This window comes from Pavona decussata, unplaced genomic scaffold (genome assembly GCF_977016875.1).
Source record: "Pavona decussata unplaced genomic scaffold, jaPavDecu1.1 SCAFFOLD_219, whole genome shotgun sequence".
Classification (NCBI taxonomy): domain Eukaryota; kingdom Metazoa; phylum Cnidaria; class Anthozoa; order Scleractinia; family Agariciidae; genus Pavona; species Pavona decussata.
Genome location: NW_028145624.1, coordinates 1,065,338 through 1,080,000, shown reverse-complemented (window position 1 = coordinate 1,080,000; position 14,663 = coordinate 1,065,338). Strand labels below are relative to the sequence as shown.

The following is a 14,663-nucleotide window of genomic DNA, read 5'->3' as shown; positions in this document are numbered from 1 at the left end:
AATTGAAGTATGAAATTGAACGTTTCATAATTTTTAAAAACAAGAATTATAATTTTTTTAAAAAGAAATGGACCTTTCCACCTTCTTTGTTATTCAAGTAAGTATAAATGTGTGTGTGTTGTGTAATCTTGTTTCCTTTTAGCGTTTTAGTTTAATTTGTTTGAGTAGTTTATTTTAATATATGTATATATATATTTTGCGTAATGTAATCTCGTTTCCTTTTAGCCTGTTAGTTTGTTTGAATAGTAATTATTGTAACGCAAGTACTGTAGAATAGTGTAAATTGTCAATTGTAACGTTTTGTAATCTTAATTACTGTAATTATTCTAAAGCAGTTTTGTGTTGTTACAATAAACTACATTTCGTTGCTGGAAAAAAAAAATAACGTAGTGGTACGCAGAGACGAATCTATTTATTGTCTCGTATAGCGAAGAGGCAGTGCAAAACGATTTAAATATCATTCATAGTAACAAACTAGCGTGGGATTAAGTAAGCCAAGGAATGGTAGAAGGATGGTATTAAAGAAATGCACAACAGTGTCTTGTTAAAATTAACAACCTGAAGCTGAAATATTGAATACAGTTGAATATAATTAAAGTTTAGTGTGAACATGGCTTTAGTTCATAAAACCGATAATAACCCACCGATTAATTTCCCAAGTGTTCTAATTGGAGAAAAAAAGAAAAAAAATCCCTAAACCGACTGAGATCTGGGTACGAGATTAGGCGCTGCAGTATCAGACAATTACAGTCGTTCAATTTAATGACAGTCCACCGACTTTTTACGGGAAGAAAACCAAAGAGAGAACGTCCTTAGTCGTTGTAAACCAATCATGCACAATTTAATACAATCTAGCAAACTAATTATTTTGCATTTATTTGCCTGCAAGCATCCCGTGGTCATCACCGATTATTGTGTCGTTCCCATAGAAAGCTCGTTTCAGAACTTAATCAGAGGGTTATAAAATAAGTAAGCTTGTTGTATATCAGATGATTCCATCGGTTTTTAAAAAGACTAATCTCAAAATTATACAGTTGACCTCGAGGCGCTCATTTTTCAGACAATCTTTCCGCAGTCTTCGGCAGTACCCTCCGGCATAACAGCCGCCTGAAGTGGTTTATGCAATAAAAACCGTGACCTTTTTACTAAAACTGCTGCTCTTCGTTTTTTTTTTTTTTTTGTTTGTTTTTTTGATAGCTCCACCAAAATTCACTGTACCAACAAAAAAGATGGCGCGAAATCTAATCGCTATACCTGTCGGGAACTCAGTAAAGCTGGACTGTTCCGCTGCAGGAAATCCCCGCCCTACCGTGAGATGGTATAAGGACAGAGCTTTGTTTCAGGATAGAAAAAGAGGCTCCAGGCTCTACTTGAGTAAATTTACGACCGTGTTGGTTATGAAGGACGTGGTACCGTCTGATGCTGGGGAGTACACTTGTAATGTTAGTAACGCCTACGGCTGGATCAGCCATTCATACAGTGTTGATGTGCACGGTAGGACTGATGTCACCTCAGTGCGCCAGGATATCACGTTTTATTATATAGACACAAGTGTTTTACTGGAAAATACACCACTAGTAAAATTAATACCAAACTAGACCCGGGACCCAAACCGGCGACCCTTTAAATTTGCAATATGTTTGTGTTTAGCCGCCATCTTGGAACACAGAAATTTGGAAAATGATAGAGGGTAAATTCCGGAGGGGGGACTCTCATATCAAAGGGGCGGGGATGCTCGTTGGAAATTTTGACCAATCTGGGCGTGGTCCAAGCTTTCTTCGACCCTTAAAAGACACCATTTTAAAACACAGGCAAATAAAAAATATATAGACTTTTCGCGTGCAACCCTAAACCAGACCATCACGGCTAAATATAATGGCGTTCTGCCCAGAACACACTAAGTGAGACCAAAATCTGAAATTTACACCTCTAAGCGAGACGACGAGCATCCCTGCTCCTTTCATATGAGAGTCTCCCCGTCCCCCGGGGGGTAAATTAGCCCAGCAAATGTGCGCTCTTAGCTGCCTCCTTCCCCTCCCCTCCCCTCCCCTCCCCACCCCTCCCCTCCCGACCCCTCCCCTACCCTCACCTCACCTCACCTCCCTGTCTCGCTTCGCTCTCCGGCTCGTAACTCGTGGCTTCGCGAGACAACTAAGAGGGCATGTTCTCAGGATAACAGTGAATGTGAGCGAGGAGGGGGAAGGAAGAACGGTGGATTCAGAAAACTCCTCCTGTCTTCCTTTCTCTTTCAGAACGAGTTCGTGCAAAGCCAGTGGTCTTGCCGATGAAAAATGTTACAGTGTTCGCGGGTGAAAACGCAACTTTATTGTGTAGAGCATTAAGTGATTCCATGCCCCATTTCCATTGGCTGCGATGGTTTTCGTCTCCTTCCAACAACAACGGTAACAATTCGTATATACAGCACCCTTACTATACCTATGAAGTTATAAAACAAGTCGAACAAAAGGACAACCAGCATCTTGTTGTGCCTACAAGACAAGGCAACAAGTTTGATTTCCATGGAACTAAGTTGACTCTGGTCAATGTTACCAAGAAAGATGAAGGAAAGTACACTTGTATTGTGGGAAATGCCGTCGGTTACGCTGTAGAGCAGGCCTTCATTGTTGTTCGCGATTGGTCAGGTGAGAAAATCAATAAATAAATGAGTAAACAGATGTTAATACAAATTTAACAAATTCTTACCTGCAATAGAATTTTTTAAAAACTTATTCCACGAGCGCGCGTTGACTCTGGTCAATGTTACCAAGAAACATAAAGGAAAATACAGTTGCATTGTGGGAAATGCTGTGGGGTACGCAGTCGTCGAGCAAGCTTTCATCATCATTCGTAGTAGGTGGTAGTAATATAGTCAAACTTCTTGTTTTAACAACCACTAAACTGAATTGTAGGAAGCATCCATCCATCATGGCCGCTTAGAGGTTGTTGCTTAGAACAGGTCTTGGTGTTCAGTGTACCCTAACTTGAATTGACGGAGGGCGATGATGGTACCGAGCACAAGCTCATTTTCGTTTTGCAGATGCTTTCTCAGGCTGCTTAAGGTTACTGTATACCCTTAGAGGTGTCTCGCGTCCAAGCGATGTAGCGCGTCCGGTTTATACTGTAGATAAATAAACTCCTATATGAAATTAAAGCTTATAGAGCTGGCTATCAAACTATACCAAGAATTTTAAAATGAAATGAATTGCCGAATTTTTCACGATCTCTAAATGCGAGCGTCCGAATCACCTTTTGAATTACAAGGCAAAGCGAATTTTGTTTTTCGCTAATTTAATTTGCTCCTCGGTTTCCGGACCCAAAGCGCTAAAAAAGTGTGTCTGCGTTTTGCCATTTTCAATTGCAGTGAAAAGTTACAGAACGTTTTCTAAATAGGTTTCAAAAAATGTGGAGTGATCGTACAAAAATCGCTCTTGGAGAAAAAAATATAATGTTTCAAACATAATGTTTCAAATATTTCTCATTTACTTTCACCCGACGTACGAGGTTTTCTGTCATTGCAAGTTTTCGGTTTTTCAAGTCTATTATGGGCGATAGTGTCCGTCCGCTGTCTTCTACTGTCAGTGCCTCCTTATACAAAGGAATTGTTCTACAGTTTACGACTCAATCTGGTACCCAGAGTCCTCAGGCTCTTTGGCCAGCGGTTGGTCGCCAGGAGAGACTATGGGGAATTCCTGCGTTAAAAAAATTCCAGTTCCCCAGAGTCTGTACTGGCAACCAACCGCTGGCCAAAGAGCCTGAGGACTCTGGGCACGAGATCGTTTATGACCATGCAAGAGAAGCAGATCTTACCAAAGGCTATTGAAATCCAAAAAGAAAATGGTTGGTCAGTGACGCTTTTTCAGTGTTAACTAAGGACGTTGCCTACTTTGTTACTGCGCATACGTTCTGTGCATCTCGAGATACTTGGGTCTCCCGTGGGTGGTGTCTACTAATACAGGGATATTTTTGGGTGGCTTAAAACTATGCGGAGAAAGTAGAACTTAGCAAGTGCTCTTGGTATCCAAAAACAAAATTGAGGGGTAACCATGTATTTTTCGAAGGTAATAAAGCTTCAATTTGATTAAAAAAAGGCCATACATTGCGTTTTATTTTAGCACTTTGTAGAATTAATGTTTCCTAAAATGATCTCTAAAAAAATGCATGGCTACCCCCAGGTTTCTTTTTGGATTTCAATAGTCCTTGCTAAGATCTGCTTTGTCAGCATAGTAATAAACTGCGCAAAAATACTTCTGTATTGTTAGGCACCGTCCTTAAGTAACAATAATTCTAAACAGCTTTAAAATGTATAGCAATGTATGGCATCTATTATTTAACTATGGATTTGTGAAAAAACGGTTATTATTATTATTATTATTATTATTATTATTATCATTATTATTATTATTATTATTATTATTATTATTATTATTATTATTATTAACAAATTGAAACTTTATAATCTCCCAAGAAATTAGTTTCTCGGACCATCCCTAGATGCGCAGAACTTGTGCGCAGTAGCAAAAGAAGGCATTGTCTGTAAATTAATAAAACCATATTTAAATTGTTGCTCATATTTTATGTCAAACAGACCTACATGCACAAGAAAGAAATGTGTCGCAAAATGACAAAAATACCTTCGCTACATCAGTAGTCCCAGTAGGTGAGTGAGTAAATAAATAGCAAAAAGAAATTTACTTCTCTAATATAAGCAAAGCCTTTTAAAAACGACTGCTTGAAAGAAATGACTAGATGAAAGATAATTTAACAAAGCTCGCGTGTATTATTTCATCGGGCTTAGTCTATAGTATCCTCACCATTTGAAATGCGCTCAGTAAATCAGCTATAGTATTCCGACAGTTAAATTGCATTTTTAAATTTACTTAAACTAGAACAAAATTTGAACAGAATAGAGCTGAGAGCTAGAAGCCAAATCTGAGACAACCATTCAAAAACCTTCAAATTGGAACATATTATTAGAGACTGTATCTACTGACAGAAAAAAACTACTGAACTGGGGACAGATTCATGAAGGCCACCTACTGTTAAGATATATCTTTGTTTCTTAACAGTTTAATGGCCTTAGCTCTCACGAGTCTCCTGTACAGTCAGTGTTAGAGCATCCGAACTAATAATCTGAAGGTTTTAGGTTCAACTCCTGATAGGAGCACTCGGATCTCCTTTTACCGAGTTTGCCTGTGTCACTCACTGAATAATACATCATTCTCAGGAAATGATACTTAGCATACATATTAAATAAGGAGGGTTTCGTGAGTTCAGTCACGATATTTTTCTGTCATTCAAGAAGGTTTCTAACAAGAGGACACCAGGATGAAGTATTCAAGCACTTTTGAGGAACCTTGCCATTAATTTTTTCATTGTGAACTCCAGCAGAAGCAACAACAACACTTTATTTACCTTTTTTTAAATTAAACAAGTATTTACATTAAAACAAAAACAGCTTAGAAAAAAAGGAAGGGTACTGCCAACCTGAAATAACTATTGGGTTAAAAAGGCCAGGTTGCCAGTAAACAAATGATTTATGCGAATTGATTTATGGTTGTGGTCGAACGCACACACACTTAAGTAATATAATATATTATAAAGAAAAAAAAAAAGAAAAAGGAAGCCAAATATCACACCAGTAAACTATTACATTAAGGTGAAGAAAAGGAAAAGTTTATAAATATGGGAAAATATCAAACTAAAGCGTAAAACTGAAGCGTAAAATTCACGTTTCATGCAAACGTGCTTGCGATATGTGCTTATTTGATAGGGCTTCCCTACTTTGTAAGATTTAGTCCTCTCTTCCTCTTCGGACTAACTGCAAGCCATGCGTTGTTTTCAGCGGAGCTAGATCGTTGTGGTCGAAACAAATTTCCAAGTCCTTTGTAAATGCACTGAAGCGCAGGAATCCCAAAAATGACTTGACTAAAAAAGTTAGGGGTTTAAATTAGAAAAAAAAAAACGAACAACGTTAATTGAAAAGGCAAGCCTGGTTTTTGCGTTTTCGAAAACAAAATCTAGTTTCCAAAGATCTAGTAGGGGAACAAAGATTTTCCGGAAACGATGTTTACAAAATTCAAGCCCGAGACCTTGCGACAAGGGCTGTCGCACGCGTAGACGTTATTCAGTTGTCTCTTCGTACCAGAAGAACGGTGCATTTGGTTAGCAGTTTGGAAACATGCAAATGGCAATTGATTGGCTGAAGGCTGAAAATTGCGTCACGTTCTTGCAATCGATGTAGATAGTGGGCACGCGATGCGATTGTGCACTCACTGTCGCAGGCGTACGTCAAAAAGGCCATTGACTTCAAATAATTTTGCATGTAATGTTGCACATTGGCTTGCGAGCAAGGTGCTAATTTGCCGGTTGCGTGCGATGTTGTACCGAGCCTTTATTCTCAAGCGTTGGATTGGATATACAAACAATAAATAGTGTTTATGCTTCCTGCACTTGGTGTGATGTGGTGAGTCCCTAAGTACAGTAAGCATAAACCAAACCTTATTTCAGTGGGCCAGTTTCCGTCCAAGCCTTCACCTTTCTTATTTCCTTGAATAGCTACGCTAAGACCGGAAGTGAGTGGTCGAAGAAGCGAGGAGCATGAAAACGAGAGAAGATTGATCAGAAGGTTCAGGTACCTTGGAGCCGCGATTGGAGTGTCGGTGGCCGCAATCATTGCCCTGGTTTTCGTCCCCACGTGGTTTTGCTGCCGAATGAAGAAACGCCGAGCTTCTGCGAGGGGTCGCCGCCCTGATATCGATTCCATTCTTCCGAGATACGAAGTGAAGAATGAGTACGTTGTGCTACCAGACTTCAAATGAAGTTAAATACAGTCAAACCTCAGATTTAAATTAAAATTAACTAGTAACTGGTTAACGTAATATAGATGTAGAGTTTATGTATGAATTTTTTCTTCCATCTTTGGACCAAATGACTGTCCAATCCGTGATAGGAATGTAGCCGTTAGGAGAGGTTCCACTTTAGTCTTCAAAGACTCAGATTTAAATTAAAATTAACTATATAGTAACAGTTAAACGTAATATAGATGTAGAATTCATGTCTGAATTTTGCTCCCTCTTTGAACCAAATGAACTGTTCAATCCGTGGTAGGAAGGTGACCGTTACGAGAGGTTCCACTGTTGCCTTCAAAAACTCAAAACCTGCATCACTGAAGTATATATCACTGAGCTCTAACGAAACTCCCAATGGGCGCGATAGTTCAGTTTATAATTAGTAGAGCACTGTACCGGTTATGTTTCTGCGGCCGGCTACTCCAGTTTATCCATGTCGAACAAACCTATCATTTCCAAATTCCAATTAGATCGTCCTCGTCAAGGTGAGCTATATGCGTTAGATACCGCTGACACACCGCATTGGAAAAAGAAAGCTATTGTTCGATTTTTCTCTGCGTCCTTAGCCGGCTGCATAGACTTTCTCTCTATATTTTTATTTTACTTTTTGGCTTAAAGGGAAAGGCAATTGCCCCTTAGTCCTTGGGAATCATCTTAGGTGACGTAATGAACATTAAAATAAATAAATAAATACTTATTATTTGCCTGGCGTTCCTACAACCAGAAGAGACTGTTGGCAGCCTAAGTTGAGCACGTAAGGGCCGAAACTGACAAGTGGTATTTATCGTCACACGTGTTACACATGGATATGATAATATGAAACATATATTTGAACTGCGGTTGACTAATTAAACAGAAGAAAGGCTCTTTTAGTAATTTACGAAACTTTAGCAGTTGCGAAATTAAAGAAAGCCTGAAAAAAATTCAGGCTTTGACAGGATTCGAACCCGTGACCTCTGCGATGCCGGTGCAGTGTACTGCCAACAAAGAGCTGGTCATATTGTGAGTTCAGAATATACCCGTGAAAAATGAATAAAGGAATATGAATATATGAAAAATATTATTTGAACTTCGGGTGACAGACTAAATAGACAGAAAGATCCTCGCAGTCAGTATGCAACTTAATTAAGCAGTTGCGAAAAGAAAGCCTGGAAAACATTCAGGCTTGAACGGGATCCCGGTCAATAACAAATTTTATTGAGGTTGATAGAAAATGTTAAGTACTTTTAGAATCATTTTATCGGCAGCTTTTTTACTATGGAAAACTATTTGGTGACATCTGCCTTATAATGTTTTTTGGCCACGCCCCCACTGCTTGACCTCCCGAAATTAGGCCCAAAACAGTAAAATGCTCAGCTAAATGTTAATTTTCGCGTCGTTGTAGGTTACCTTTCTAAAAAATAAGCACGGATTTCCATTCTTTGGTTATTATTCTATGCAGAAATGTTGAAATGTTTCAAATTTGCGAAAAGCAAGCTGCGTAGTTTTGTTTATGAAGTAGTTAGACTCCAGCTAAATTCTCTAAGGGATTTGTTCTTTTTCTCTTTGTTTAATGAATCTATTTTGCGTTGTTAATTTTTTCTTTTCTTTTTTTAATTTTCTTTTCCTTTTGAGCATGCAAACAACTATCAATGCTACCCACCTCGATTAGCCTTTGCTAGTTGTGGGTAACTAATATTGTAAAAAGTGTCCTCTCTTATAATAAATTGTTGTTGTTGTTGTATGCGTGCCACGCACGCGACAGTCTTAAAAGCGGTTGCACGTCAACGCATGTGCGTATTGGCCAAAAGTACGCGCGGATTCTGAAAGCCTAGGGTCTAGCGATTATTTTGATACCAAAATTATATTAGTCAGAGAAGGATAACCCCGCGTACTTTGGCCATTTTGCACAAACATGTCACCCGTGGCGGTTGGAATCGTGAAGCGTGTCTTCTACTTGGCCTACTGATTCTTGTATCAGCAGCTGCATCATTCTATAACATTTATTTCTATTTCTTAAAAACATTTGTATTGAATAAAACGAGCTTTTATGATACAATAAATGTTTCGATGTGGCTCACATTGTATTAAAAGTATCCTTCACAATTGTAAAAAAAAAAGAAAACCGTTTTACTAGCCATATGATTTTGTTCCAAGAAATCCCGTTGAACGTTCCCCAAAATTTTAATCCGTTAGACCCAAGTATCAACAATCATATTCTCCTCACAGTCATTCATGTATTTCTCATACTACTAGTAGGGAGAGTAAGTTTAAAAATTACATTAAAATTTTGCTGATCATTTCTTTATTCTCATAAACTGAATGGTTGATCAAACGGTGACACTGTTAAGAGAGGTTAGATGTTGATCAATGTTAGGGCTTTTAGGCCTTTAAAAAGGGTTGATAGCAAGGCCTGCCTTAAGAACATGAAGTCGCCTGTCGCACCGCATTTTGCTGAGGGAGATTTGTGACCAAGTCACACAGGTTATAGACTACATGTACATTAGCTATGGATGAGTAATTCGCTTACTCACCTTTTATCATAATGTAGGATTTCACAAATTTACATAGACATAGATGAGTATTGTGGTCCCTAATAACGCTAAATCTTCTTGAAAAAAACATCCAACAGAAAATAAAAAAAACCCCTGTGATCACAAAAGTGTCCATGTCGGCGCCTTGAAAGCTAAGGTCAGTTCTTTAAAAATGATGCAGCCCAGGAGGAAATATAGGCCTCGAGCTGGACTCGATGTTCTGTTTTCACACGATAAGGAAATCTAAGAAACAACGACAGCAACACCAACGAAAACTTTGCTCGAAAAAATACAAGTTCTCGTTACTTGTACTACTAAGAGATTATTCCAATTCGTTCAATTTGTACTCATGTAGCCGAACTATCCTGTAACAGAACTGGTGGCAACGGCGTTCAAGTTGAGACAGAGAATGAAAAACTCACCGTCAGTGCTCACGTTCTCCACGAAACCTTAAATTTGATCATTTTATCACATTGTTGTTTGGCCGAGTCCGTACGGCAAAGAAATACCAAAATTTATAGGACACGTGCAGGGCATTTGTTTTCATCATTTACTTCATATTGTTTTGTGACGTTCTCGTTGCCGTCGTTGTAGTAGCTTCTTAAATTGACTCCCTGATGTGAAACAAGAGCGACTGCCGAGCAATGCCTTACCAAGCTAGGAAGAGCAAAGTTGTCCTCGTTAAAACATCATATTTTGACATTTCTATGCGAAAGAGCCTGTCATAGAATCCTTCAGTAATTATCTATATTGATTCGCTTGCAACAAAGAGCCCAGTAAGTCAGTAAAAAAATGTATTTTTCTTTGTACTTGCCATTAAAATCAGACAAAGAAGGTTCTGAAAGTTATAAAGGATAGATTGAACCATGCGAAAGAAAACTGAAAATTGATGAGGTCAAAATTAAATTCGAAAATATGCGAGTACTTCCCCAAAGGTTAAAGTTAGCTCTGAGAAGAAACAAATCGTCATCTGATAAAAAGAAAACTCAGGAAGGATAATCAAACTCATTAATTAGTTAGCTCGGAAGCACTTATTTCCAAGAAACACTTTGCAGCTTTAAGCCAGTTTATCTACTTGATAAAGACCCGTTTAATGTAGTAATCTTCTCAGTCATTTTCAGTGTATGTCACTATTTCGGATAAGTTTAATCTCACTGTTTTTTATCGTGATGGGCCTTGACTGGAATCCGCTATTTTAATCAGTTTTTTTTTAATAGGAAAAGAAGCGGCGTACTTGATAAATGATGAAATCACCCACTGCACGACCAATGTGGCACAAGGCTCGGGCATGCGCTCTTCATATATAATGTTGGTGATTATTTTCGACGAATACAGTGTTGAAAAAAAGCGATTTTGAGTCTGTTAGTTTTCCAGTGACTTTTGCGTGTCAAATGTCGCTTGATCGGCGTAAGGTTTGCGTCGATCGATTGAACACAGTCGTAATCACTCCATGCATGCTGTTCCGACTGCTGATGGCATAAATCGAGTAAAAGAAGGAATACTTTTGAGCCAGTTCAGACGGAGCCGAAATTATAGTAAAAATAAATTCTAAGTATGCTAAGTAATTCTGGCTTAACGTCTTCCCAGAATCCGCATTTGTATAAAATGCCGCGAGCTACTCGTCCTGGTTGGTCGTCCTAAGTCGCAAGCAGAAGTCAGTCGGCTAACAGTTCTTTTGGCGCTAAACTCCTGAACCTTGCCTTTTCGAAGTCGTGGGCTCATTGTAGTTCTGATACGGAGCTTCTTGCTGTCATCTTTGGCTACCTTCTGCCTTAGGCATAGGAAAATCTCGTAAAGCAAGAAAATGTACAGAGCAACAACCATCAAAGCATCGAGGTTTTCCATATTTTTTCGGCTCAAATCGCAGATAAAGTCGACCCAGTTTCTGCGTATAAACCGCCAGCCATTTTTGTTCTTCGGCGTTGAAAGGGTTATGAATTGTAACCACAATCTGGTTGAATTCTTTGTATAATTACGCGAAACCTCAGGCACATTTGCAGAGTAATTGCCGTCGATTCGCTGAGAAGTTTGTCATTCTTATTTATACTTGCACCTGTTTGAAGCAAGTTCTGTATAGAGCAACTTATATCATGACCTTCAGAAATATTAATTTCTTAAATAAAGCGTGGTCCACAGATGTAGAGATAGGGAAGAGCGATTGTAATATTGGAAGCCTTCGGGTCTTTCCGTGCTTAATTCCACTGACTAAAATATAAGGAGTTTCTTCAATTTAATGATAGCTTGACAAAGTAAATCCCTGGTCTTAGTGTTCTACTGAAATCAGTATTATCACAACAAGAAGTGATTAAATATTGATGATGATAAAAATCTGTGGCCTTTTCTGATATTTTTAGCCTTAAATTCGTACCCTGAGGCCATCAATTTTTAATATATTGTTGCGAATATTTTTTTTAAGGGACTGAAATTTGTTTAGACTATTAACGTTTCATTAAGTAGTAAGTGACGGAAGGACAGCATTTTTATAACCTGTCGATGAACAATATGGGCGATTTGAGAATCCTTGCTACAGCTACTGTGCTGTCAAAAATATTGTTTCTGTCCTAGACTTTTCAATTACCCTTTGTTGTCACAAAAAAGACAACACAAAAGCCAAAGTGACATGATACGGCATGGAAAATGGCGGACACGAAAGTTGCCATAGAATAGCAGTCAATTGTCTGATATATTTCTCAACATGAGACAATTTTATGTGGGAAAATTCAGTTAAATGCAAGCTGACAGTACAATGGAAAAGATATTGTCTTTCGCTTTGTCCTAGCTGTAACTGGGCCTCCTAGTTAGCTTTTGTTCCAGATTTGGAATGGCATTTGAACAAGAACACCCGCGTTTACACCGATTAGAAGGCATCGCTTTTCCTCTAATAAATCCCTACACTTTTAACTGGAATACAAGTATACCAATTGTTTTTAATTTTTATATTTTTCTTGGTTTGCCAAACAAAGAAAAATATAAAAATTAAAAACAACCAATTAACATTTATCAGATTAAGAGAAATTAAACAAAAAATAAATGAAAAATAAAAACACACATTATATTGATTTCAATATCATGCTTTTGGTTAGCCAATAATTTTAATTTTATATTCACAAACTTTTATTCAAACTATATTTTTAAGATTGTTAATCGGTAGATTTTTTTCATGAAAGTCAAAGGTATCAGTAGTGTTGGTCTGATATGTTTTTAACACAGTTAATCTATGTCCCACGGAGGCCACCAATCGGGAACAGCCTAGGGGTGTGAGGAATCAGTAATTGTTCTTACTTTTGTAGTTTTTGTTGTATTTAATGTATTTTATGTATTAGTTTTAATGTATTTTCAGGCCCTAAGACAAAACAAACTTTTATCTGAACAATAACAATTAAAAGTAAAAAACAAAATAATGCACCCTTCCTTGAGCGAATTGATTTTTGTCCCTGCTTTTCGCGTTTCTTCCACTAGATCTGACTCCGGTAAAACCACCAGAGCTGACGATCGCGAAATCCTTTTTTAACGTGTTTAAAATCGCAGGTCCAAAACTATTTCTTGAGAATTTTTTCCACAGGAATGTCTAAACTATATTTCTGGTTTTAGCTAATACGTTGAAGTGAACTTATAAATTTGCCTCGGTTGCGGCTACAGTGGACAAACAAAAATGACTGTGCCAAAAAACATAGCAAAACATTTTAACAGTGCGTGTACGACTATGTCGGGAAAACTCCCCGAAATTCACCTTGCGGGAAAAAGATGGCGGCTGCACATTTTACCACAATAGACTAACAAAGCTAAAAGGCACATAGAAAGTAATATCTGTTTTTTGTTTTTTTTACGAAATTCGTCGCTGTACTAGCAGCATTGTGCATGCTAGGTTTGAAGTTTTTAACATTTCTGTGTGTTTTTATGAGCTGTTTTAGAGATTTTGTGCGCTAAGAATTATGAGTAAATGTACCAATCGCCATCTTGTTCGCCGAGTATGGTGTATTAGAGATGACTGTTTGCATATGAGACATGTTTAAGGTCTCATAACTTTGTCACCATCCAACTAAACACCACCAACTTCGGAAGAGACACTAGGGTGCGTTTCTTTGGGAAAATCCGAATCCGGATTTTTGATCCAAGATCACTCGGATCGTGATGTATCAAAGGAACCGACGAATCCACTCTGGGTGAGGATTCGTCGGTTCCTTTGATGCACCTTGATTCGGATTTTCCCAAAGAAACGCACCCTTAAGCCGGCGTGACTTAATCACGCGTGACTAAATCAACATTTCCTTGAAACTTTATTTCAACATAAAGATGAAAGGCGACTTTAAATAACTTCACTCAGTAAAAATTTCAACCGATCGTGTCGCGTGAATATAAGTTCCAAACAGTAATAACACAACAAAAACGAAGGGTGGTCTGCCTGTGATACATGTATCTCTTATTACGTAGAAGTTTTGAATGAACATCATTTCTTTCGTAAAAGTGAGCGAGACAATTCTTCAGTCGGATTTGTAAGCACCCGAGTTATTCACCTCTCCACTGAATATGTTCAAAAATACTTCGCGCCAAAGTCGATGTAATAAACGAGTATTCGAGGGGAACAATGCTTCTAGAGCGAGTTTGTACTCAACCGAGTGACTTCTCTCCGCAAGCTTTGTTCTAAAAAAATACAATAATTGCAGCTTGATTAGTTCCGAAGGAGGATGCTTTATTTGTGTGCATTATTTTATAATTTCAGACATTGGAGAAAACCGTCCGATTAACAAGCATTCCGACTTCAGTTTTCATTATAACACGACTCAACAATAGACGAAAATATCGGGGCCTGTTATGGTATGTCGGGGCCTGAGATCGTATGTTGGGGCCTGGTATTGGGGGTCTAATATTGAAGGCTACGTTTCAACACTAGTGGAAAAGCCAGGCGGTAACTCAAGTATGATTATGTCGATACCGGGTCCGAATGAGGCCAAGAAAATACTTTTGCTTCCCTTACATGTAAATGGTAAAAGTTGCCTCGCAATATTGTGGGGGATTTATCCAAAGAGCCAGTGTGTTAATAATGGTCATGTTGTGAAACTCTTAAGTTTTTTCATTCTCTATTATGTTCTTAAGCAAGTGGACTTTTCAACTTGCTACATTTTGTAACCTGAAAGGAACATTCTTTTAAGGCGAATGAGAGGCAAAACTTGAGGACCATTAGTGCCTTTGTTACTTGAGATGTTCGAAATTACAAGGAGTTGTTGGCAGTTACTCATTTCGTAGAACCAAAACTAAAGTGAAGGCGATATTGCGTCTTCTTTGTAGACCTTGCACTCTATGT

At 38.2% G+C, this 14,663-nt stretch overlaps 1 protein-coding gene across 3 annotated transcripts in view; it reads left to right on the top strand.

The window, feature by feature from the left end:
- The window catches only part of LOC146459416 (fibroblast growth factor receptor 2-like), a 17,095-nt gene extending 8,367 nt beyond the window's left edge, over positions 1 to 8,728 (top strand). For 2 of the 3 annotated variants that reach the window (XM_085089559.1, XM_085089555.1), the window contains 4 exons: positions 1,198 to 1,494; positions 2,253 to 2,642; positions 4,586 to 4,657; positions 6,556 to 8,726. In XM_085089559.1, coding sequence (XP_084945685.1) covers positions 1,198 to 1,494; positions 2,253 to 2,642; positions 4,586 to 4,657; positions 6,556 to 6,818 — 1,022 coding nt within the window. In that variant the 3' untranslated portion in view covers positions 6,819 to 8,726. Of the gene's footprint in view, positions 1 to 1,197; positions 1,495 to 2,252; positions 2,643 to 4,585; positions 4,658 to 6,555 lie in introns of all 3 variants that reach the window. The other variant, XM_085089556.1, reaches the window with a different exon arrangement.
- Positions 8,729 to 14,663: the final 5,935 nt, after the last annotated feature.